We start from the raw sequence: 25219 nt of genomic DNA on the forward strand, positions 1-25219 counted from the left end.
AATATTGTTACAGTCCCTTACTGAATGACATGTCTGTTATTCCCTACTGATTATGACGAATATCTGTTGACGTGTGTACTAGTTTTAATGTTTTTTTAATTTTTATATTAGGAGCGAGGAGGAATGCCAGAAAATAACCAGAGACCAGTCATCCTCCATGACACCACTGTAGTTGTTATGTCCCCTGAGAGACCAGTCATCCTCCATGACACCACTGTAGTTGTTATGTCCCCTGAGAGACCAGTCATCCTCCATGACACCACTGCAGTTGTTATGTCCCCTGAGAGATGTAATAGGTTTTTCTATGATAAAATCAGTATTGTTTTTCTAGAAAATCGTGCAATACGTTTTGTCAATGGAGCCTTTATGCTTTGTCTTTTGATTAAAGTTGTGTGTGTCACCCATTACCCAAGGTGTTTAACACCAATTAAATGTATTCCCTTATTAAAAATGTGAATTCTCAATTATGTAAAAAGGTTATCTTTACTTTTATCTGTAGCTATGTGACTGTTTTAGCATTTTGTTTGAAAATGTACTGTAACCAAGCAATAAATACTTACAAAACAATGATACATTCGAAATTTTGTTAACATTTATTTTAAAATTCATCATTATCAATGCATACAAAGTTTCCTTTCAATAAAGTATTTTAGTGCAGGTCCGTTTCTGAGGACCTTGACTTGGTCAAGACTTTCTTTAGATATAGTTGACTCTATCCTAGACACCCAAGACTGTAAAACGGTCAATAAAATAAATTATATTTAATTAACAAACAAGTAAAAGATGTCATGAACATTTTTTTACATAAAAATTGAGAAACTACCCCCCAAAGGCACCTTCAAATAAAATCAGTAAATTAATCACCTTGAAAAGAAAAACTGAACTTCCACAAAGAAAAAGAACAGAACAATTCTCAAAAACAAGCTAATTTAATTAGATTAATTTAGTTTTTAAAAAATCACATCCTTTCTCAAAGCTCAGTTCTAAAAGAAACGAAAAGCAACAGTGGTTAGAGAGTCTAACCTAGTGGTTAGAGCGTTGGGCCACTAACCGAAAGGTTGCTTGATCAAATCCCCGAGCTGACAAGGTAAAACATCTGTTGTTCTGCCCCTGAACATGGCAGTTAACCCACTGTTCCTAGGCCGTCATTGTAAATAAGAATTTGTTCTTAACTGACTTGCCTAGTTAAATTTAAAAAAAAACATGCTTTTCAACTAATTTCCAGGTTTTCCAGAAATCCTGGTTGGAATATTCTCGATTTTCCCTCTAGATTCTGGGAATCTTCTGACCAGGATTCCAGGGAATCTTCTGACCGGAAAACCTGGGAATTTGGGAAAGTTATCTAAATGTTGCAACCGTACACATACTAGAAATCTCCCCCAAGCAAAGCTCTGTGACTGCACTGAGGTAAAGGTCTAGGAACCATTGAACAGCACTGTGACTGCACTGATAAAAAGGTATTGGAACCATTGAACAGCACTGTGACTGCACTGATAAAAAGGTCTAGGAACCATTGAACAAAGCACGGTGACTGTACTGATAAAAAGGTCTAGGAACCATTGAACAGCACTCCCCAATCCAAATAAACTACAGTTGCTTCTATCGTACAGGAGAAGAGCTCCGAAGAAATGCTCCCTAGTCAAGAAATAAATAGCTCAGCTCTAAACACCCAACGCTGAACATAGGAGGCGATCAAACATAGTATGGGATCACACTGCTTCCAAATGAAGCTGAAACGGGACACCCATCATTGGTCTACTTATTAAGACTTCCTTGCAGAGACAACATTTGTGCACCATAGGTTATCTTACACCCTTCATCCTCTTTGTCCCTCTGAGGAAATCCGGCCAGAGGGGTATACTATAAAAGCAGGATCAATGAGTTAGCCAGCTAACTTGCCTAAACGTTATGAAAATAGCTTTTTATACCTTTAAGCTTGACATGGGCATTGTCCAATTGACTAAACAACCAAAGACACACATATCTAAGTTTAGCTTTTCTTAATGAACCAGAAAATCAATAGTTATTTCTGGTTATTTATCAAAGTTAGATGGTTAACTATGGTGAATTAAAAGATAGCTGGTTAATTGATTCTGCTTTGTATTACCAAAATATTACCGAAACTATACCAAACACTGTCTCCTGTTTTCAGAGTATTCAGTCCAGTATGAGTTTGATCAGTCTTAGAGACTGACATGTCAACTCAAGAGTTTGGTGCCTGCCCATTGACTAGCCATTGCCAAAATAAGATGTTGCCCAGTAATCTGCGCTTTTTCGGCCAGGACACTATTTTTCTGGGTTTCAAAAATCAGTCTTTGTTGACTTTGAAAAAACATTTATCAAGCCTATTGCTCATGTTTTTTTCTTTCAAACATGCAATCCCAGCCAAGAATCCGTGTCGGTTTTTAGAAAATCAAATCTATAAGACTAATGTTCATGTTTCCTCTCAGCTTTTCATGGCTGAGGTCTTTCCAGATCTCTCTCTTTTAAAAAAATGAAGAGTTTCATAACCTCAAGAGAATTCCTGGTTAAAAAAATTAACGTAAAAAAGTGTTTAAATTCCAGTTAACGGTCAGAGATTGTTCAGGCCCCCTTGTGGCAGTTCTGGGGTATGATCTTTCCTTTTCTTAAAAAGGTTCTTGAGTTTGGATGACTTCGTGCTTTTGTCTTTGTCCTTTTGGTGCCTCTCGCCTCTCATCTCCGGGGGCAACGTGTTTAGGGACCGGCCGCTCCTCGGGGGCGGAACAGGAGGATTCCCTTCTCGCTCTCCTCCTTCCGTGATCCTCTGGGGCAGGTCAGAGGTTGTTGCTGGGGTCGTTGCTGGGGTGATACAGGACTTCTCCAGAATTCCGTCATACACCAGTTCGGTCAGGTGGTCGGAGGTATAAGGGTCAGGGGTCTGGGCTTGTTTCCATGGCGTAGACAATGTGAGGTCAGGTTGTCCGAACTGACCTCGATCCAAAACCTGGGGACCGTGACCCAACTGGGACGACCCAGCATACTCCTCCCTGGATATCCTCCGTTTGGGGATTTCCGGGGCACTGTCGACCCTGTCCGGGTAGATCTTCCCAGTGGGAGTGTCTATGGATCTGTCAATCTTATCGCTGTTTGTTCGTCTGCCAGCGTGAGAGCACATCTCATGGTGTTCGTCTATCGATATCTTCCTCGTGGCGGCAGATGGTGGTTCCACTGGGAACTCTATCTTCTTCCTGAGCATCTTGTGAGAAGAGTTGCTGTCCAGATGAAGGGTCAGTTTGTCTCTGGTCATCGCCATCCTCCTCTGAGCGCTGTCGGCTAAGAAGTCCACCTCCTCTCGGGATATCCTTCTCGTTGGGGTTCCAATGGCCGCCACCATTTCTTCTCTGGGCCTTCCTCTCATGGTGTTGTTGAATGAGACTTCTCCCCTGCTCTCTCTCATCATCTGCCTGGAGCCGGTGTCCAGAGACACACCGATCATGTCTGTAGATAGAAGAGACCTCTTCTTTGAGACGTGAGTCTCCAACGGAACCTCGTGATACTCATCTCTGGATGACTTCCTTGAGACGTTGTCCATCGAACGACCCAAGACCTTTTTGGCTGCTGCGTCGGCGGGGGGGTCCATGGAAGTCTCACTTTTGCCTCTTTGCATTTTCCTTGGAGCAGTGTTGTCCACAGCAGAAGAGTCTGGCTCGTCTTTAGATGATGTCTTCAATGTGGCTTCATCCAAGGAAGCTTCCAGTTCTCCACTAGATATCTTACAAACGGGGGATTCTGTTCCGGAAGGTTCTGATGACCTTCTGCTGACAGGAGGGGTCCTGTCAGAATAAATTACCTGAGAATCTCTGTAGAGAGAAGGAGAGAGAGAGGGAGGGGAGAGAGAGGGGGGGAGTGAGGGAGAGTGAGAGGGAGAGAGAGGAAAAGATATAGAGAGAGAAAGATTCCATCAAGGTTCACAAAGTTTCAATCATACATTGAAAATACTGTAAGTGTTACCGTGAGTAAGCTTGTAATCAGTGGACACAGAGAAGCGTTGTAGAAAATTGGAATCAGAATTGGAACGTCAGTTTATTTCCTAAATTGACTGAATTGAAACTGTGCGACTCACCCCCTCCGCTGGGCGTTGATGAAGATCTGCTCCTCTTCCTCGAAGCAGGGGAGCGTGGTGTGGATAGGGATAAGGATATCAGGGTCGGAGAAGGAGGATGAGGAAGAGGAAGAGGAGGCGTGTCCAGAACGCCGTTGACGACACACGGTGGAGGTAGATCCACGAGAGCGAGGGGAGCGCTTCATTGATGGAACTAGGGTTGCAAAGGTAAGGGAACATTCCCGGTAAGAAAAATTTTGGGGACAAATTTTGGGGACAATTTTTGGGGACCATTTTTGGAATTTTTTTCATTTTATGGAAACCTATTCATGGACAACCTCGCAAAAATAAAACTAAACCTGATTCAACTAAGCAGCTAATCACTTAAACCTTGAATCAGGTATGGCAGTGGTTCTCCAACCTCTCCTCAGGACCCCCAGCCGTTCCAAACCTCTCCTCGGGACCCCCAGCTGTTCCAAACCTCTCCTGTGGAGCTTCAGCTGTTCCAAACCTCTCCTCGGGACACCCAGCCATTCCAAACTCTCCTCGGGACCCCCAGCCGTTCCAAACCTCTCCTCGGGACCCCCAGCTGTTCCAAACCTCTCCTGTGGAGCTTCAGCTGTTCCAAACCTCTCCTCGGGACACCCAGCCATTCCAAACCTCTCCTCGGGACCCCCAGCCGTTCCAAACCTCTCCTCGGGACCCCCAGCTGTTCCAAACCTCTCCTGTGGAGCTTCAGCTGTTCCAAACCTCTCCTCGGGACACCCAGCCATTCCAAACCTCTCCTCGGGACCCCCAGCCGTTCCAAACCTCTCCTCGGGGCTGTCCTCGGTAACCCCAGCCATTCCAAACCTCTCCTCAGGAACCCCAGCCGTTCCAAACCTCTCCTGGGGACCCCCAGCTGTTCCAAACCTCTCCTGGGGACCCCCAGCTGTTCTAAACCTCTCCTCAGGACCCCCAGCTGTTCCATGTGTTTGATATATTCCAGAGCTAGCACCTGATTCAACGTGTCAACTAATCGTCAAGCCCTTGACTACGTATGGGCATGAGATTGGTTGATTGATTACCACGGTGATCCCATAAACATACACTCACTGTGCTGTAAATCTGTTTGCATAAAGATGTCTGCTTAATGACCATATTATATTTTCATTATATTGACCAACCGAGCGACTGATTGCTATAACCTACCTAAGATGGGTGCTGAGGGGTCTTCCATCAGATCCTCCAGAGAGCCTTGTATTGTTTCATGACAGGAAGGGAAGGTGGGAACAGACACCCTGGGCATTGCCACCCAGTTAGAGTCTGAATACAGCGTGGCTGTCAGGCTGGCCAGGCCAGAGTTCCTGAGGAGAGGGAAACCACACAGACGCTCTATCTGTTGCCAGCGGTGGAGACGCTCCCGTAGGCAGGCCGTGACTTCTGATAGGGCGTTCCTGTGAGGGATGTCAAAAGCACAGTTTACGTCAGCTAGCTGATACAACACACAGGTAAGGACTGCTATAATACAGTAACATGTCAGCTATGTCAACACAACATACATTAGTTTAGTATGTTACTGTGACACAACAAAGTCAAATTTGTTACAAAAACTCTGTCACCAAAACACGTCAACTCCGTCACAAAAACACGTCAACTCCATCACAAAACACGTCACAAAACACGTCAACTCGTCACAAAAACACGTCAACTCCGTCACAAAAACACGTCAACTCCGTCACAAAACACGTCACAAAACACGTCAACTCGTCACAAAAACACGTCAACTCCGTCACAAAAACACGTCAACTCCGTCACAAAAACACGTCAACTCCGTCACAAAACACGTCACAAAACACGTCAACTCGTCACAAAACACGTCAACTCCGTCACAAAAACACGTCACAAAAACACGAGAACAGCAACTGCAACTCATAGTTGCGGACTGTGGCACAGATGAACGAATAACAGCACACATGGGAAAACTGAGCTTCTGATGTAATCAAATCAGAAAATAGCCCCCATGAAAGTAAGAGTGAGAGTAAACATTGTTTTGAGTTGAGGTTAGTTACAAGTCCAGTGTCCTGCTTCACATCAGTTCAAAAGACTGAAGAGTGAATGAAGAGACCACCTGGAAGCTGTGTGGGAGAGCCAGTCAGATCAGATCACACAACTTTAATTCTGCCAATGAGAGGACTACATTAAATATTCTGCATGCTTGGTTAGAATTGGACAAAACGGATGAAAAGTAGATTCATGTCAAGTTAAATGTCCATCAGTCACATGTGGCTGTTGTAGTGAACAGATCCTGGTGTGTGTGACTTCCTGTTTCCGGTCACAACTTGCAGACTTGTTTACGTGCTGCTGTGCGTTTTGTTGCCGATCTTACTTTGCTACCTCACGGTTTTTACTTTTTCATTACCGTATATTTTTAGTTTTTCCCTCACTCAACTTTTTTCATTCAACTTTTTCACCTCGGAGGTTTTATCTGGACATGGTTCGTCAGGACTTCAAACAGCCGAAGCTAAGTAACATTAACATGATGCCTTCTAATTGCAGTCGTTGTACTTATAATATACAGGAGAACGATCGCCTTACGGCAAGGATAGCTGTGCTGCAAGCCCAGCTTCAGACGCAATCGCTAGGCAAGGGTAATTTCAGTGTAGGAAAGGATGAAACAGCGTCTGTGCCACCAGTAAGTACAGATAGTAACGTTAGTATAAACCCCCTCGCACGGTCCCCGCAGCCGGACAACTTTCTCATGGCTTCTGGAGGGAAACGCTGTAGGAATGCTCAACCGGTGTCGCTTATTCAGCCGACAGAAACTTTCAACCGGTTCTCCCCATTAAGCGAGTCGGAGTCGGAGGCCGAGACTTCTCTGGTCTCTACTCCTCCCGTTGTGGGGTCTGAGACGCCGACGGCTCCCACCATTAGCTCTGACAAATTGAAAACCCTAGTCATTGGCGACTCCATTACCCGCAGTATTAGACTTAAAACTAATCATCCAGCGATCATACACTGTTTACCAGGGGGCAGGGCTACCGACGTTAAGGCTAATCTAAAGACGGTGCTGGCTAAAGCTAAAACTGGCGAGTGTAGAGAGTATAGAGATATTGTTATCCACGTCGGCACCAACGATGTTAGGATGAAACAGTCAGAGGTCACCAAGCGCAACATAGCTTCAGCGTGTAAATCAGCTAGAAAGATGTGTCGGCATCGATTAATTGTCTCTGGCCCCCTCCCAGTTAGGGGGAGTGATGAGCTCTACAGCAGAGTCTCACAACTCAATCGCTGGTTGAAAACGGTGTTCTGCCCCTCCCAAAAGATAGAATTTGTAGATAATTGGCCCTCTTTCTGGGACTCACCCACAAACAGGACCAAGCCTGGCCTGTTGAGGAGTGACAGACTCCATCCTAGCTGGAGGGGTGCACTCATCTTATCTACGAACATAGACAGGGCTCTAACTCCCCTAGCTCCACAATGAAATAGGGTGCAGGCCAGGCAGCAGGCTGTTAGCCAGCCTGCCAGCTTAGTGGAGTCTGCCACTAGCACAGTCAGCGTAGTCAGCTCAGCTTTCCCCATTGAGACCGTGTCTGTGCCTCGATCTAGGTTGGGCAAAATTAAAGATGGCGGTGTTCGCTTCAGCAATCTCACTAGTATAAAGACCTCCTCCATTCCTGCCATTATTGAAAGAGATTGTGATACCTCACATCTCAAAATCGGGTTACTTAATGTTAGATCCCTCACTTCCAAGGCAGTTATAGTCAATGAACTAATCACTGATCATAATCTTGATGTGATTGGCCTGACTGAAACATGGCTTAGGCCTGATGAATTTACTGTGTTAAATGAGGCCTCACCACCTGGTTACACTAGTGACCATACCCCCCGTGCATCCGGCAAAGGCGGAGGTGTTGCTAACATTTATGATAGCAAATTTCAATTTACAAAAAAAAAAACAATGACGTTTTCGTCTTTTGAGCTTCTAGTCATGAAATCTATGCAGCCTACTCACTCACTTTTTATAGCTACTGTTTACAGGCCTCCTGGGCCATATGCAGTGTTCCTCACTGAGTTCCCTGAATTCCTATCAGATCTTGTAGTCATAGCAGATAATATTCTAATTTTTGGTGACTTTAACATTCACATCGGATGGGGCCACAGTGTCTTCTGATCCCTCCTGTCTCAGCCTCCAGTATTTATGCTGCGGTAGTTTATGTGTCGGGGGGCTAGGGTCAGTCTGTTACATCTGGAGTATTTCTCGTCTTATCCGGTGTCCTGTGTGAATTTAAATATGCTCTCTCTAATAATATGCTCTCTCTGAGCCCTAGGACCATGCCTCAGGACTACCTGGCATGATGACTCCTTGCTGTCCCCAGTCCACCTGGCCATGCTGCTGCTCCAGTTTCAACTGTTCTGCCTGCGGCTATGGAACCCTGACCTATTCACCGGACGTGCTTGTTGCACCCTCGACAACTACTATGATTATTATTATTTGACCATGCTGGTCATTTATGAACATTTTAACATCTTGACCATGTTCTGTTATAATATCCACCCTGCACAGCCAGAAGAGGACTGGCCACCCCTCATAGCCTGGTTCCTCTCTAGGTTTCTTCCTAGGTTTCTGGCCTTTCTAGGGAGTTTTTCCTAGGGAGTTTTTCCTAGCCACCGTGCTTCTTTCACATGCATTGCTTGCTGTTTGGGGTTTTAGGCTGGGTTTCTGTACAGCACTTTGAGATATCAGCTGATGTACGAAGGGCTATATAAATACATTTGATTTGATGTGGAATTCTCGTATGTCACATTTTTATCGACTGAAATTCAAAGTAATTTGTTACAGTTATGTTTTTCTCTCTCTGATCTCGTTATCCTCATAGTTTTAGTCAGGAAAAATAGGTTGTTATTTTGTCATAGTTATTGTTTACTAAATTAAGACTGTGTGTGTGTCTGTGTTTGTGATCTTGTTCTTCTATCCTCGTGGGGACCTGAAATCCCCACGTCCCCATGAGGACAAAAGCTATTTTAAGCTTAGGGGTTAGGGGTTAAGGTTAGGGAAAATATGATTTTGAATGGAAATCAATTTTTAGGTCCCCACGAGGATAGAAAAACAAGTGTGTGTATGTGTGTCTCTCACTTGGCCTCCAGGATCTTGGTGTCAACATCATCCAGTGAGGAGCTGTGAGCCACGTGGAAGGTCCCCATGAGGGAACTCCTCTTCTTCTTGATCTTCTCTGCCTGGACAGGATATACACATACCAAGGGTAAATATGAGGTCACATCCTCCTGTTCATGTCCACACCAGGGGGTTACTATAGAGGATAGATGACTTGTTTAACCTCTATGGGACCGGCGGGACGAATTCGTCCCACCTACGTAACAGCCACTGCCAGCCTGTGGCGCGATTTTCAAAATCTTCAAAATCCTATTACTTCAATTTCTCAAACATATGACTATTTTACAGCCATTTAAAGATAAGACTCTCGTTAATCTAACCACACTGTCCGATTTCAAAAAGGCTTTACAACGAAAGCAAAACATTAGATTATGTCAGCAGAGTACCAAGCCAGAAATAATCAGACACCCATTTTTCAAGCCAGCATATAATGTCACCAAAACCCAGAAGACAGCTAAATGCAGCACTCACCTTTGATGATCTTCATCAGATGACAACCCTAGGACATTATGTTATACAATACATGCATGTTTTGTTCAATCAAGTTCATATTTATATCAAAAACCAGCTTTTTACATTAGCATGTGACGTTCAGAACTAGCATACCCCCGCAAACTTACGGGGAATTCGCTAACATTTTACTAAATTACTCACGATAAACGTTCACAAAAAGCATAACAATTATTTTAAGAATTATAGATACAGACCTCCTCTATGCACTCGATATGTCCGATTTTAAAATAGCTTTTGGTGAAAGCACATTTTGCAATATTCTAAGTACATAACCCAGGCATCACGGGCTCGCTATTTAGACACCCGGCAAGTTTAGCACTCACCATAATCATATTTACTATTATAAAAATGTCATTACCTTTTGTTGTCTTCGTCAGAATGCACACCCAGGACGTCTACTTCAATAACAAATGTTGGTTTGGTCCAAAATAATCCATCGTTATATCCGAATAGCAGCGTTTTGTTCGTGCGTTCCAGACACTATCCGAAATAGTAAAGAAGTGTCGCGCGCTTGGCGCAATTCCTGACAATAAAATTCAAAGTATTCAATTGCCGTACGTCGAAGCATGTCAACCGCTGTTTAAAATCAATTTTTACGTCATTTTTCTCGTAGAAAAGCGATAAAATTCCGACAGGGAATCTCCTTTTCGGCAAACAGAGGAAAAAATCCCAAAGGCGGGGCGGTCGGGGTCACGCGCATAAGCTAGTGTCCCTTGATGGGCCACTTGAGAAAGGCGATAATGTGTTTCAGCCTGGGGCTGGAATGACGACATTCTCTTTTTCCCGGGCTCTGAGCGCCTATGGACGACGTGGGAAGTGTCACGTTAGAGCAGAGATCCTTAGTAAATGATAGAGATGGCAAAGAAGTTCCAGAAATGGTCAGACAGGCCACTTCCTGTAAAGGAATCTCTCAGGTTTTGACCTGCCATTTGAGTTCTGTTATACTCACAGACACCATTCAAACAGTTTTAGAAAATTTAGGGTGTTTTCTATCCATATGTAATAAGTATATGCATATTCTAGTTACTGAGTAGGAGTGGTAACCAGATTAAATCGGGTATGTTTTTTATCCAGCCGTGTCAATGCTGCCCCCTAGCCCTACATCCCAGGGGTTAATATGGAGGATAGATGACTTGTTTAATGCATTATCCTGGTCATGTCCACACCAGGGGTTAATATGGAGGATAGATGACTTGTTTAATGCATTATCCTGGTCATGTCCACACCAGGGGTTAATATGGAGGATAGATGACTTGTTTATTGCATTATCCTGGTCATGTCCATACCAGGGGTTAATATAGAGGACAGATGACTTGTTTATTGCATTATCCTGGTCATGTCCATACCAGGGGTTAATATAGAGGACAGATGACTTGTTTAATGCATTATCCTGGTCATGTCCACACCAGGGGTTAATTACAGCCCCTATGTTCTTTCTTCATATGTGAAGTCAGTGAACAGTCAATCAGTTGAATCAATAAACTGATTGATTGGTTTTACGTCTCTCTCCTACCTGCTCCTTTGCGGTGGCCAGTTGCAGCTCAGCGCTGTGTTTCTTGATGTTGTAGTACTGGACCAATCAACCAACGGATCAACTAATCCACCAATCAACTGATCCACCAACCAACTAATCCACCAACCAATCAACTATTCCACCAACCAACCAACCAACCAATCAACCAACTAACCAACCAACTAATCCACCAACCAACCAACCAACCAACTAATCCACCAACCAACCAACCAACTATTCCACCAACCAACCAACCAACCAACTAATCCACCAACCAACCAATCAACTAATCCACCAACCAACCAACTAATCCACCAACCAACCAATCAACTAATCCACCAACCAACCAATCAACTATTCCACCAACCAACCAACCAACCAACTATTCCACCAACCAACCAACCAACCAACCAACCAACCAACTAATCCACCAACCAACCAACCAACTAATCCACCAACCAACCAACCAACTAATCCACCAACCAACCAACCAACTATTCCACCAATCAACCAACCAACCAACTAATCCACCAACCAACTAATCCACCAACCAACTAATCCACCAACCAACCAATTAATCCACCAACCAACTAATCCACCAACCAACTAATCCACCAAATAATCAGTAGTCTCCTACCTCTTCCTTGGCTACGTTCAGCTGCAGCTCAGCACTGTGTTTCTTGATGTTGTAGTACTGGACCTCCACCTCATGGGTCAGCTGTAGCCAGAGCTGTAGGGCCTCCGGGACAGACCAGTAAGCCATCATGTCCTTCTCTGCCTTCTTTAATGCTCCCCGAACCTAGATACACACACACAGGCGCACACAAACACACAGGCGCACACAAACACACAGGCGCACACAAACACACAGGCGCACACAGGCACACACAGGCACACACAGGCACACACACAGGCACACACAGGCACACACACAGGCACACACACACGCACACACACAGGCACACACAGACACACACAGACACACACAGACACACACACAGGAAAAGGGTTAGAGATTTTGATTGATTGATTGATGGCCCGTTTTCACCACCAGCCTTAACCCAATACTGATAGCGTTTCCTACACTGTGGACTTGCTTCACACAGGAGATGGAACTGGTTAGCAAATAGCATGTGTTTGGAAGATCAAAGGCGGTTAAAGGCCCACTCCTTAATTTGAAAAAACCTTCCAAACAGCCCTGCCACTTGGTTTGCTCTAAAGCTGAGGGCTGGTGCAGGAGAAATGGAACCACTTAAACTGGACACGAGGACAACCCTACCCGCTCCAGCTCCTCCTCTACACATCTGAGTCAGCTCAGTTTGGGTTAGAGTTAGCTTAGGTACGCTTAGGTTAGGTAATGCTAGGTTAGGCAAGGTTAGGATAGGTATGGTAAGGTTAGGTAAGATTAGGTTAGATAAGGTAGGGTTAGGTAGGGTTAGGTAAGGTTAGGTAAGGTTAGGTTAGGATAGGTATGGTAAGGTTAGGTAAGATTAGGTAAGGTTGGGTAATGCTAGGTTAGGCAAGGCAAGGTTAGGATAGGTTAGGTATGGTAAGGTTAGGTAAGATTAGGTTAGATAAGGTAGGGTTAGGTAGGGTTAGGTAAGGTTAGGTAGGGTTAGGTAAGGTTAGGTAAGGTAAGGTTAGGTAAGATTAGGTATTGTTAGGTAAGGTTAGGTAAGGTTAGGTAAGGTTAGGTAGGGTTAGGTAAGGTTAGGTAGGTAGGTTAGGTATGGTAAGATTAGGTTAGGTATGGTAAGATTAGGTTAGATAAGGTAAGGTTAGGTAGGGTTAGGTTAGGTAGGGTTAGGTAAGGTTAGGTAAGATTAGGTAGGGTTAGGTAAGGTTAGGTAAGGTTAGGTAGGGTTAGGTAAGGTTAGATAAGGTAAGGTTAGGTTAGGATAGGTTAGGTATGGTAAGATTAGGTTAGGTTAGGTAAGGTAGGGTTAGGTAGGGTTAGGTATGGTAAGATTAGGTTAGGTTAGGTAAGGTAGGGTTAGGTAGGGTTAGGTAAGGTTAGGTAGGGTTAGGTAAGGTTAGGTAGGGTTAGGTATGGTAAGGTTAGGTTAGGTAAGGTAGGGTTAGGTAAGGTTAGGTAGGGTTAGGTAAAGTTAGATAAGGTTAGGTAGGGTTTAGTAAGGTTGGGTTAGGTAAGGTTAGGTAGGGTTAGGTAGGGTTAGGTTAGGTAAGGTTAGGTAAGGTTAGGTTAGGTAGGGTTAGGTTAGGTAAGGTTAGGTAAGGTTAGGGTTAGGTAAGGTTAGGTAAGGTTAGGTTAGGATAGGTATGGTAAGGTTAGGTAAGATTAGGTAAGGTTAGGTAATGCTAGGTTAGGCAAGGCTAGGATAGGTTAGGTATGGTAAGGTTAGGTAAGATTAGGTTAGATAAGGTAGGGTTAGGTAGGGTTAGGTAAGGTTAGGTAGGGTTAGGTTAGGTCGGGTTAGGTTAGGTTAGGTAGGGTTAGGTAGGGTTAGGTAGGGTTAGGTAGGGTTAGGTTAGGTTAGGTTAGGTAAGGTTAGGTAGGGTTAGGTAGGGTTAGGTAGGGTTAGGTAAGGTTAGGTAGGGTTTAGGTAAGGTTGGGTTAGGTAAGGTTAGGTAGGGTTAGGTAGGGTTAGGTTAGGTAAGGTTAGGTAAGGTTAGGTTAGGTAGGGTTAGGTTAGGTAAGGTTAGGTTAGGATAGGTATGGTAAGGTTAGGTAAGATTAGGTAAGGTTAGGTAATGCTAGGTTAGGCAAGGCAAGGTTAGGATAGGTTAGGTATGGTAAGGTTAGGTAAGATTAGGTTAGATAAGGTAGGGTTAGGTAGGGTTAGGTAAGGTTAGGTAGGGTTAGGTTAGGTCGGGTTAGGTTAGGTTAGGTAGGGTTAGGTAGGGTTAGGTTAGGTAGAGTTAGGTCGGGTTAGGTTAGGTCGGGTTAGGTTAGGTTAGGTAGGGTTAGGTTAGGTAGGTTAGGTAAGGTTAGGTAGGGTAGGGTTAGGTTAGGTAGGGGTAGGTTAGGTAGGTTAGGTAGGGTTAGGTTAGGTAGGGTTAGGTAGGGGTAGGTTAGGTAGGTTAGGTAGGGTTAGGTAGGGGTAGGTTCGGTAGGGTTAGGTAGGGTTAGGTTAGGTAGGGTTAGGTAGGGTTAGGTTAGGTAGGGTTAGGTTAGGTAGGTTAGGTTAGGTAAGGTTAGGTAGGGTTAGGTAAGGTTAGGTAGGGTTAGGTAAGGTTAGGTTAGGATAGGTTAGGTATGGTAAGATTAGATTAGGTATGGTAAGATTAGGTTAGGTAAGGTTAGGTAAGGTAAGGTTAGGTAGGGTTAGGTAAGGTTAGGTAGGGTTAGGTAAGGTTAGGTAAGGTTAGGTAGGGTTAGGTAAGGTTAGGATAGGTTAGGTATGGTTAGGTTAGGTAAGGTAGGGTTAGGTATGGTAAGATTAGGTTAGGTAAGGTAGGGTTAGGTAGGGTTAGGTAAGGTTAGGTAGGGTTAGGTAAGGTTAGGTAGGGTTAGGTATGGTATGGTAAGGTTAGGTAAGGTAGGGTTAGGTAAGGTTAGGTAGGGTTAGGTAAAGTTAGATAAGGTTAGGTAGGGTTTAGTAAGGTTGGGTTAGGTAAGGTTAGGTAGGGTTAGGTAGTGTTAGGTTAGGTAGGGTTAGGTAGGGTTAGGTTAGGTTAGGTTAGGTAGGGTTAGGTAAGGTTAGGTAGGGTTAGGTAGGGTTAGGTAAGGTAAGGTTAGGTTAGGTAGGGTTAGGTAAGGTTAGGTAGGGTTAGGTAAGGTTAGGTAGGGTTAGGTAAGGTTAGGTTAGGATAGGTTAGGTATGGTAAGATTAGGTTAGGTAAGGTAGGGTTAGGTATGGTAAGATTAGGTTAGGTTAGGTAAGGTAGGGTTAGGTAGGGTTAGGTAAGGTAAGGTTAGGTAGGGTTAGGTAAGGTTAGGTAGGGTTAGGTATGGTATGGTAAGATTAGGTTAGGTAAGGTAGGGTTAGGTAAGGTTAGGTAGGGTTAGGTAAAGTTAGATAAGGTTAGGTAGGGTTTAGTAAGGTTGGGTTAGGTAGGGTTAGGTAGTGTTAGGTTAGGTAAGGTTAGGTAGGGTTAGGTTAGGTAGGGTTAGGTTAGGTAGGGTTAGGTAGTGTTAGGTTAGGTAAGGTTAGGTATCGTTAGGTTAGATAGGGTTAGGTAAGGTTAGCTAGGGTTAGGTAGGGTTAGGTAGGGTTAGGTAGGGTTAGGTAAGGTTAGGTAGGGTTAGGTTAGGTTAGGTTAGGTAGGGTTAGGTAGGGTTAGGTAAGGTTAGGTAGGATTAGGTTAGGTAGGGTTAGGTAAGGTAAGGTTAGGTAGGGTTAGGTAAGGTTAGTTAGGGTTAGGTAGGGTTAGGTTAGGTAGGGTTAGGCAGGTCAGGTAGGGTTAGGTTAGGTAGGGTTAGGTAGGGTAGGTCAGGTCAGGTAGGCCAGGTAGGGCAGGGTTAGGCAAGGTTAGGTAGGGTTAGGTTAGGTAGGGTTAGGCAGGGTCATGTAGGGTTAGGTAGGGTTAGGTTAGGTAGGGTTAGGTTAGGTAGGGTTAGGTTAGGTAAGGTTAGGTAGGGTTAGGTTAGGTAGGGTTAGGTTAGGTAGGGTTATGTAGGGTTAGGTAGGGTTAGGTTAGGTAGGGTTAGGTTAGGTAGGGTTAGGTTAGGTAAGGTTAGGTAGGGTTAGGTTAGGTAGGGTTAGGTTAGGTCGGGTTAGGTTAGGTTAGGTTAGGTAGGGTTAGGTAGGGTTAGGTAGGGGTAGGGTTAGGTTAGGTAGGGTTAGGTAAGGTTAGGTAGGGTAGGGTTAGGTTAGGTAGGGTTAGGTAGGGGTAGGTTAGGTAGGTTAGGTAGGGTTAGGTTAGGTCGCGTTAGGTAGGGGTAGGTTAGGTAGGGTTAGGTAGGGTTAGGTTAGGTAGGGTTAGGTAGGGTTAGGTTAGGTAGGGTTAGGTTAGGTAAGGTTAGGTAGAGTTAGGTTAGGTAGGGTAGGGTTAGGTAAGGTTAGGTAGGTTAGGTTAGGTTAGGTAGGGTTAGGTTAGGTTAGGTTAGGTAGGGTTAGGTAGGTTAGGTTAGGTAGGGTTAGGTAGGTTAGGTAGGGTTAGGTTAGGTTAGTTAAGGTTAGGTTAGGTTAGGTTCTCTACCTGCTCCAGCTCCTCCTCTGCATATCTCAGTCTGCTCAGTTGACTGACGGCTCCAGCTCTCAGCTGATGGAGTCTGTGTGCCTCCTCCTGGGCTCCCATGATCTCATCCCTCATCTTCTCCTCCAGGTTCTGTTTCTCCTCCGCCACGTTACGCTTCTCCTCCTGGGCCTGCTCCAGCCTGGTATCAGGACGGGTCACGCGTTAGTAGGACAGCAGGAAAGACACACACACACGGAGGTAAGCAGGACAAACACATACATTATCAGGAAACATACAAACATACACACACACACACATTAGCAGGAAACACACATAACAGTACTCCTCAACCCTCTTATACACACACAGTTATAGACACTCACTGTTCCTGTAGTTCTCTGAGGCTGAGCTCAGCACTCTGCAGACTCTCCAGGTCCTTCATCATCTTGGAGATGTGAACTTTAGAAGCTTTGTTCTGCACCTGGGAGAACCAGCAGCCTCCTACACCCATCATCACAGAAACTAGCAGCAACAAGTCCTTCATGTAGTTATGGGGTGGGCCTGGAGGAGGAGGAGGAGGAGGAGGAGGAGAGGAAGGAGGAGAGAAGAGGAAGGGGGAAGAGGAGAAAGATGATTTCATTTGTTTAGAGCTTTTCAATATAATCAGTGGACATGAGCAAATGCACAAAGTGTGTGTGTGTGTGTGTGTGTGTGTACTGTCTACACACGTATAGGAGCACCAAACAGCACCACGTCCAGAGCCTTGATGTTGAGTTTCTGTTTGTCTCTCTGGTCCAGGATCTTCAGCTGGCCACTCAGGAACGACGGCTCATTGGCTGCTATCCTGCACACATCACAACAACACCAGCTCTGATTAGACGAGAAAACTAAAGTGTTCTGATTGGATCTTTCTACATCTGATTGGACTGTGTTTCTCTTTCTGTTCTGTTATTATTAAGCGTTTTAATTTGACAAATTGAGCTGCTTCGGATTTGTTTGTAATTGTATAGTAATGACTCAAAATTTACCAAATGGACATTGTAACTAGGGTGTGTTACCTGATTGGCCAGCAAGTTTCAGTAAGAAGCTTTCTGATTGGCTGTGCCCACCAGGAAGAGCCTCTCTGAGGTTTCTGATTGGCCGTTCTCACCTGGGGAGGGTGTTGCCGTTGACTCTGAAGTCTTTAAAGTTCTTCTCGTACTGAGGCAGCTCTACAAACTCCCTGAGCCACCTCAACACCTCATCCTGAGTCCAGTTATGGACTGATAGAGAGAGGAGCAGGGGGAGAGAGGGAGGGGAAAGGAGAGAGAGGAGGAGGGGGAGAGAGGGAGGGGAAAGGACAGAGAGGAGGAGGGGGAGAGAGGGAGGGGAAAGGAGAGAGAGGAGGAGGAGGAGAGAGGGAGGGGAAAGGAGAGAGAGGAGGAGGAGGAGAGAGGGAGGGGAAAGGAGAGAGAGGAGGAGGAGGAGAGAGGGAGGGGAAAGGAGAGAGAGGAGGAGGAGGAGAGAGGGAGGGGAAAGGAGAGAGAGGAGGAGGGGGAGAGAGGGAGGGGAAAGGAGAGAGAGGAGGAGGGAGAGAGAGGGAGGGGAAAGGAGAGAGAGGGAGAGAGAGGGAGGGGAAAGGAGAGAGAGGAGGAGGGGGAGAGAGGGAGGGGAAAGGAGAGAGAGGAGGAGGGGGAGAGAGGGAGGGGAAAGGACAGAGAGCACGAGGGAGAGAGGGAGGGGAAAGGAGAGAGAGGAGGAGGGGGAGAGAGGTGGGAGGGTTTGGTAATGAAGAAACTGTGAATGTAATAACATATTGCATAATCACACACACAGCGTACCTTCTGAGAACTTCCAGCCCCTCCATAGTTCTTCTATGGTGATGTGTTGGTCCTCTCTGTGAAGATTGCTGTGTTTGTTGGTCTGCTGCTGCTTCATGTCCTCGATGATGAACTACACAGCCAAGACATAACACACACACACACACACACACACACACACACACACACACACACACACACAGCGGGATACACACAAACACACACACAGAGGGATAACACACACACACACACACACACACAGGATTATGAAAAGCTTACAGCTTAATGTCAAAAGGTAAATGTCTAACACACACAGAAGGATACACACACACACACACACACATACACAGAGGGACACACACACAGAGGGATACACACACACACACACACACACACACAGAGGGATACACACACACACAGAGGGACACACACACACACACACACACACACACACACACACACACACACACACACACACACACACACACACACACACACACACACAGAGGGACACACACACACACAACCACACATGTCTAATAAACAGTTCACACATCCTTAACCTTTCTAACTTTCCACATTAGTTTGACGACTGTCAACTGTACCAATGATAAGGACCAAGACATTTTAGTTTAGAGATAAAATAGACTGGGTGTCTGTGTCTGTGTATGTGTGTGTGCGTGTGTGTGTGTGTGTGTGTGTGTGTGTGTGTGTGTGTGCGTGCGTGTGCTCCACCATCTTGGAATCTATCCTTGGCTGTAATTCGATTCTTCATGTGATGAGGACAGGAATATCAGCCACCTTCCCCTCCCATCTCCACGGTAACAGCAACCCAATCCCATGGATCATCTAGCCCTGGGTGACATTCTGATGAGTTCTGGAGTTCTGGGACAAACAGTCCAACATTCTACACTTCTAATCTGGAGTCACTTATTCTAAAGGGGTTCTAGTGTCTGTGGCTTAAACAAACTAACAGGACAGGAATCATGAGACAGACAGACTGGACAACAGATGGTAAGGGTCTGACTGGTCGACGAGGATATACACACAGCATGTAACTGAATAAAGACCCCTACCATCTGTTGTCCAATCAAAACACACCTGAATCCCTCCTCCATGGTTACCGTACCTCCACGCTCTCCTCCACCTCTATCCCTCCATCCTGGTCGTCATCCATCTCTCTGTGGATGTTCCTCAGACCCTCCAGACTGTATCGGTCTGCCTCGTTCATACAGGGAGGTGACACCACCAGGCATGGGTCTATAGAGACGGTCAATCAATACATTTATCAATATGTTAGGTAGCCCTTTCCTGCAGTCAATCACCAAAAGTGCCCTCTAGTGGCCTCATTCATGGTGGAATGTTATTCATGTTTTTCAGAATTAGTTTAAAAACAAAATTAACTGACAAAAATATGGTGTTTCTATGTCAAACTGTTTTGTTATAGTTCGGTCTTCTGTGATGTATATAAAGTGTAATATTGGGATGAAAACTCTAAATGTAATACATTTCATCTCTATATCTGACATGGTACAGGTGTCTTACTATGTTTAAGTCCATAAACATGTGTGTGAGGTGTATACTTTTGTGTCAAAGTAGATTTGTTTTAGGCTAACAAGAAACACTCTGTGTGACCCTGATTTAGCCCACTGCAGTACAAGGTTTATCAATATACACTACATGACCAAAAGTATGTGGACACCTGCTTGTCGAACATCTCATTCCAAAATCATGGGCATTAATATGGAGTTGGTCCCCCCTTTGCTGCTATAACAGCCTCCACTCTTCTGGGAAGGCTTTCCACTAGATGTTGGAACATTGCTGTGGGGCTTGCTTCCATTGAGCCACAAGAGCATTAGTGAGGTCGGGTACTGATGTTGGGCGATTAGGCCTGGCTCGCAGTTGGCGTTCCAATTCATCCCAAAGATGTTAGATGGGGTTGAGGTCAGGGCTCTGTGCAGGCCAGTCAAGTTCTTCCACACCAACCTCGACAAACCATTCTCTGTATGGATCTCGCTTTTTGCATGGAAGCATTATCATGCTGAAACAGGACAGCATCTTCTAGAATGTCATTGTATGCTGTAGTTTCCCTTCACTGGAACTCAGGGGCCCAAACCATGAAGAACAGCCCCAGACCAGTATTCCTACTTCACTAGACTTAATATTTGGCACTACACATTGGGGTAGGTAGCGTTCTCCTGGCATCCGCCAAACCCAGATTCATCCATCGGACTGCCAGACAACGAGTTTCCACTGTTCCAGAGTCCAATGTAAGCGAGCTTTACACCACCCCAGCCAACGCTTGGCATTGCTCATGGTGATCTTAGGCTTGTGTGTGGCTGCTTGGCCATGGAAACCCACTTCATCAAGCTCCCAATGAACAGTTCTTGTGCTGACGTTTCTTCCAGAGGCGGTTTAGAATTCAGTAATAAGTGCTGCAACCGAGGACTGATGATTTTTACGATTTACGTGCTTCAGCTCTCTGACATCCCGCTCTGTGAGCTTGTGTGGCCTACCACTTCGCGGCTGAGCCGTTGTTGCTCCTATTTCACTGTAACCTGCATTCTTAGTCACTGAGCACCGACCGGCACCGGATGTTCATGGAATTTGAAAAGTAGTTGAAATTTGGTCAGTCTGCCTTGTCCACAGAATTGTTTTTGGTACGGTCTGGACCAGATTTATATTTCAACATCCACAGATGCCAATTTTTGGTTTGTTCCGGAATTGTTTGGGGCCAAACATAGACATCCATGATTGGTTCAGTCCTGCACTGTACTGTACACTTGAGTATAATAGAGTTCAGTACAGTAAACAGTAGAGCACACTAGAGTTACTGTACTGCATTGAACCAAACTGTACTCTACAGTACTCTACTGCACAGTACTCTACTGCACAGTTCAGTACAGTATTCTACTGTATTGTGCTCTACTGTACTGTAATGTATTCTAATCTACTGTACTGTAATGTATTCTAATCTACTGTACTGTAATGTATTCTAATCTACTGTACTCTAATCTACTGTACTCCAATCTACTGTACTGTACTCCAATCTACTGTACTGTCCTGTAATGTACTCTCCTGTAATGTACTGTACTGTACTCTAATCTACTGTACTGTACTCTCCTGTAATGTACTGTACTGTACTCTAATCTACTGTACTGTTCTCTAATCTACTGTACTGTACTCTAATCTACTGTACTCTTCTCTACTCTACTGTACTCTCCTGTAATGTACTGTACTCTAATCTACTGTACTGTACTCTAATCTACTGTACTGTACTCTAATCTACTGTACTCTCCTGTAATGTACTGTAGTGTACTGTACTCTACTGTACTGTACTCTAATCTACTGTACTGTACTCTAATCTACTGTACTGTACTGTACTCTACTGTACTGTACTCTAATCTACTGTACTGTACTCTAATCTACTGTACTGTACTCTAATCTACTGTACTCTAATCTACTGTACTGTACTGTAATGTACTGTACTCTTCTCTACTCTACTGCCACAATTCTCCACTGGGGGAGTCACAACCCCCCCAAACAAAATTGTGGGAGGAGGTGAAAAATACTCAGTCTGAATTTAAACTACTAAACCCTGGTAGAAAGTGTGTAGACATGATAATGAACCTACAATTATGATTCATTTCATCTCTGAAAACAAACAGTGAGCTTACTAAAATTATTAATCAAGAATATGGGGAAAATGTATTATTGACGATGGAAAAGGTGGGAATCTTGTTCCCTTGTATTTTTGGTGTGTAATACACGATTTGTGTGGCATTAATCATTTGTTGTGGCTAACATTAGCTAGGCTAGGGGTTAAGGTTAGGTATAGGGGTTAAGATTAGGGTAAGGAAACATGCTAGCTAAGTAGCTAAAGGGTTAAGGTTAGGGTTAAGGTTAGGAGTTAACCCTTTATTCTAAGGTCAAGGTTAGGGGAAGGATTAACTAACATGTTAAATTGTTGCAAAAGTAGCTCAAAAGTAATAAGGACTTGCAAAGTTGCTAATTAGCTAAAAATGCTAATTGTCCATGATGAGATTCTAACACCCCCACCCATCCTCCCCAACCAACCAACCAACCAACGTTGATTGTTTGTCTTAAGTAACCTAATGTGTCTTTATCTGTGATTGAAATTCCCTGTATACAAAATCGTGTAGTGCGCTCGAAAAAAAATACACTTGTAATCTGCAAAATTAGGTTGTGTGCATAGAGTTACATGGTTTGTTAAATTCTAAAGTGACACATCTATGTCACAACGCAACTCCGTCATCATGGAATTGCCCCAGTCCAAACCACACCTCTGGTCCTTGCCCTGCCGAAGTGCTCATGTCCAATTCTCAATGTCCAGTGGTGCCCTGTGTCTCTGAATGTGTCAATTCAGATGATCCATCCCGCATCCAACTATGTTCGGCTACAAACAGCTGCTAGACTACTGCATGGCAAGAATACCATGCCACTCCACAACTGTGCCCATCTCCAATGCCCAATGTCCTGCAACTCCATGTGTCCCAGTGACTATAGAACGATAGGACCAGTGACCGAAGAGGTGTTGATAAAACGGTACATTTCCACAATGCCAGGTTGTTTCTCAACATTGATGACTCCTCCTAACACCGAGCTCAGATAACCGCTGAGTGCGCAAAACACTCCCTGTCTCCGCGAGATCCTGCTTCAGGACACACATTGCCCTGTGGTTGGAATAACTTCTCTTGATTAATCAAAGATCTGCAGACCTGGGCCAAATAAATGTAGCTAGTTTAGTTGCGCCTGGATTTACTTTTGGGGATATTCCACAGGTTCCATTACACCGGGCAAACTACGCACAGCTCAATGATAAGAAAGTGTTGATGCTATTTGACCCAGATCTGCACTGATCTGACTCAAGTCAATCAAATGTATTCATAATCAATCAAATGTAATCAAAACCAATGTATTTATAAAGCCCTTCTTACATCAGCGGAAGTGCAGCAGAACGGCTGAAGTGGTTGTGTTTCAACTACATATGTGGACCCTATCCTATTCACCTATCCTATTAACCTGTCCTATCCGCCTATCATATTCTACTATCCTATTCACCTATCCTATTAACCTATTCTATTCACCTATCCTATTCGCCTATCCTATTCACCTATCCTATACACCTGTCCTATTCACCTGTCCTATTCCCCTATCCTATTCATCTATCCTATTCCCCTATCCTATTCCCCTATCCTATATACCTGTCCTATTCACCTATCCTATTCCCCTATCCTATTCACCTATCCTATATACCTGTCCTATTCACCTATCCTATTCCCCTATCCTATTCCCCTATCCTATTTACCTGTCCTATATACCTGTCCTATTCACCTATCCAATCGTTGCTAGATCCATGTTGGAGCAGGGTTTACTTCGAGGTAATGAGAGCGTATGGACGCATTTTTAGGCTACGGCTATCCACGCTTATTGTCACCGTCAGTCATTCAGGGATCATTTTTACCTGTCGAGTCCAACACCGTTCTTTGGCCGGCAAAGGTGAGTCCGAGTTCCGGGTCATTGTGGTGATAGTAGCCGCTGTCCTGGATGATGCTCTGCGAAGCCTCGAATAAGACCCCGCGGAGCAGAAGGAGGAGAACCGGGGAAAGGAGCAACATCATGGGGTTAAGAGAAACTCTCACCCCGGTGGGAGCGAGAGAACCGGGAGAAGATCCACAAAAACAGATGTAGGCTACACAAACCCGGTTGGTTAACGATGTCAACTGCCAACACTCACATGCACCACCGTGCGCAAGTGTTACGCGATCAGATTGAGCTATTAACCGAACCGTTATTCAGAGATGTGACGCTAATGATTGGGTTCGGGTGGAGAAACTAACCAAGGGGGTATGGTGAAATATTCGATAACATTATAAAACAACTCATCCGTTACATTAAAACTCCAGAAAGGGTTCGAATTATTTTAATCCTTATCATGGGTTACAAAAAAAGAATGGTTTGAATCCAAGATTATTATATCCAATAAGAAAATCCAATAGAAACTTCGACAGCAAGGAAATCTGAGTGAGACCGAAGCGCTCTCTACACAAATTAAATCCACGGGTTGAATTTGATCGGGATTATGGAGATCAAAAGTCGAGCGTTCCAAAATTCCAAATCCAGTTCCAAAGTTCCGAATACAGTTCCAAAATTCCAAATACAGTTCCAAAGTTCCGAATACAGTTCCAAAATTCCAAATACAGTTCCAAAGTTCTAAATACAGTTCCAAAGTGCACTGAAAGTTCTTTGATCGCAGTTCAATATCCTGTCAAATACTGCAGTCATATACTATAACTCTTTATAGACATGTCAACTCTCTCCAGTTTTCCATATATATATTTTCTCTTGCTCTCCCGTCGTGACGATCTTGCGAGAAACTGTCACACACACAGAGAGAGATTAAATGACACTAAGGCTAGTTGTCCCTCCCGAGTCCCAGCAGCTTGCACAAACACTCAGAAACACATTTTTTCCGGTCATCCCTTGACTGCGTGTCCATTGGATCCGTTTGTGCACGCGTGTATGCGTGCGTCAAGGCGAATTCCCGACTGTTTATGCATGTTTCCCCAGACCTGAAGGTCATGTGGATGGGATTAACCAGTGTTTGGACACCTGTTAAAAGGCCTTCTCTGATGACGTCTATATCAGACACAGTAGGCTATTTGATGCAGTTAGAAATACTTGTAAAGGGCTGCATTCTTCACAAACCCACTGATGAACACAGCAAGCGGACGAGGACGTCTCTCTCTCGTTAGAGGAACAGGGTGTCGTCTTTCTCCCGGGAACCCCCCTGAGAGCCTAAAAATAAAAAGGGGCCGGCTTTAGGGCTGACCTTTACCCTGTGAGCATGTGCAGGGGACAGTTGTCCATCCCTGGGAGTCAGCGGGCTCCGAAGAGTGTGGGGGGGACATTATTACTGCGTGTGAACATAGTGTGTGTTTGAGACTATGTGACAATCAGGAAGCAGGGTGGGTGATTATAAAATATAATGTAGGGTGATAAGACATCCCAGTCGATGACCATTGTAAAGTATATGAAAGACCTTGAGCGTATTTGAGTTGACTTCCAAAAGC

The 25219-nt window shown here is 44.6% G+C and overlaps 1 protein-coding gene across 1 annotated transcript; it reads right to left on the reverse strand.

Moving 5' to 3' along the window:
* Window positions 1–570: 570 nt before the first annotated feature.
* On the reverse strand, window positions 571–24901 carry LOC106564637 (stromal interaction molecule 2). The gene is made up of 12 exons (XM_045712873.1): window positions 23611–24901; window positions 19255–19385; window positions 18147–18258; window positions 17477–17588; window positions 17055–17170; window positions 16710–16887; window positions 16348–16525; window positions 11882–12043; window positions 9180–9280; window positions 5255–5499; window positions 4085–4277; window positions 571–3821 (listed from the first exon to the last, which is right to left on the reverse strand). Exons 1-12 carry the CDS (start codon window positions 23765–23767, stop codon window positions 2573–2575), a joined length of 2934 nt encoding a protein of 977 aa, XP_045568829.1. The 5' UTR covers window positions 23768–24901; the 3' UTR covers window positions 571–2572.
* Window positions 24902–25219: the final 318 nt, after the last annotated feature.

The sequence above is a fragment of the Salmo salar genome, unplaced genomic scaffold, assembly GCF_905237065.1.
Source record: "Salmo salar unplaced genomic scaffold, Ssal_v3.1, whole genome shotgun sequence".
In the NCBI taxonomy this organism is placed as follows: Eukaryota; Metazoa; Chordata; class Actinopteri; order Salmoniformes; family Salmonidae; genus Salmo; species Salmo salar.

Excerpts from the sequence above, each read along its gene's own strand:
- LOC106564637 (XM_045712873.1), bottom strand. The coding sequence starts at position 23,767 with ATGATGTTGCTCCTTTCCCCGGTTCTCCTCCTTCTGCTCCGCGGGGTC. Across the intron at positions 19,386-23,610 it reads AACGGTGTTGGACTCGACAG|ACCCATGCCTGGTGGTGTCA; the intron begins GTAAAAATGATC and ends CCGTCTCTATAG. Across the intron at positions 3,822-4,084 it reads ATCAACGCCCAGCGGAGGGG|AGATTCTCAGGTAATTTATT; the intron begins GTGAGTCGCACA and ends TTCTCTCTACAG.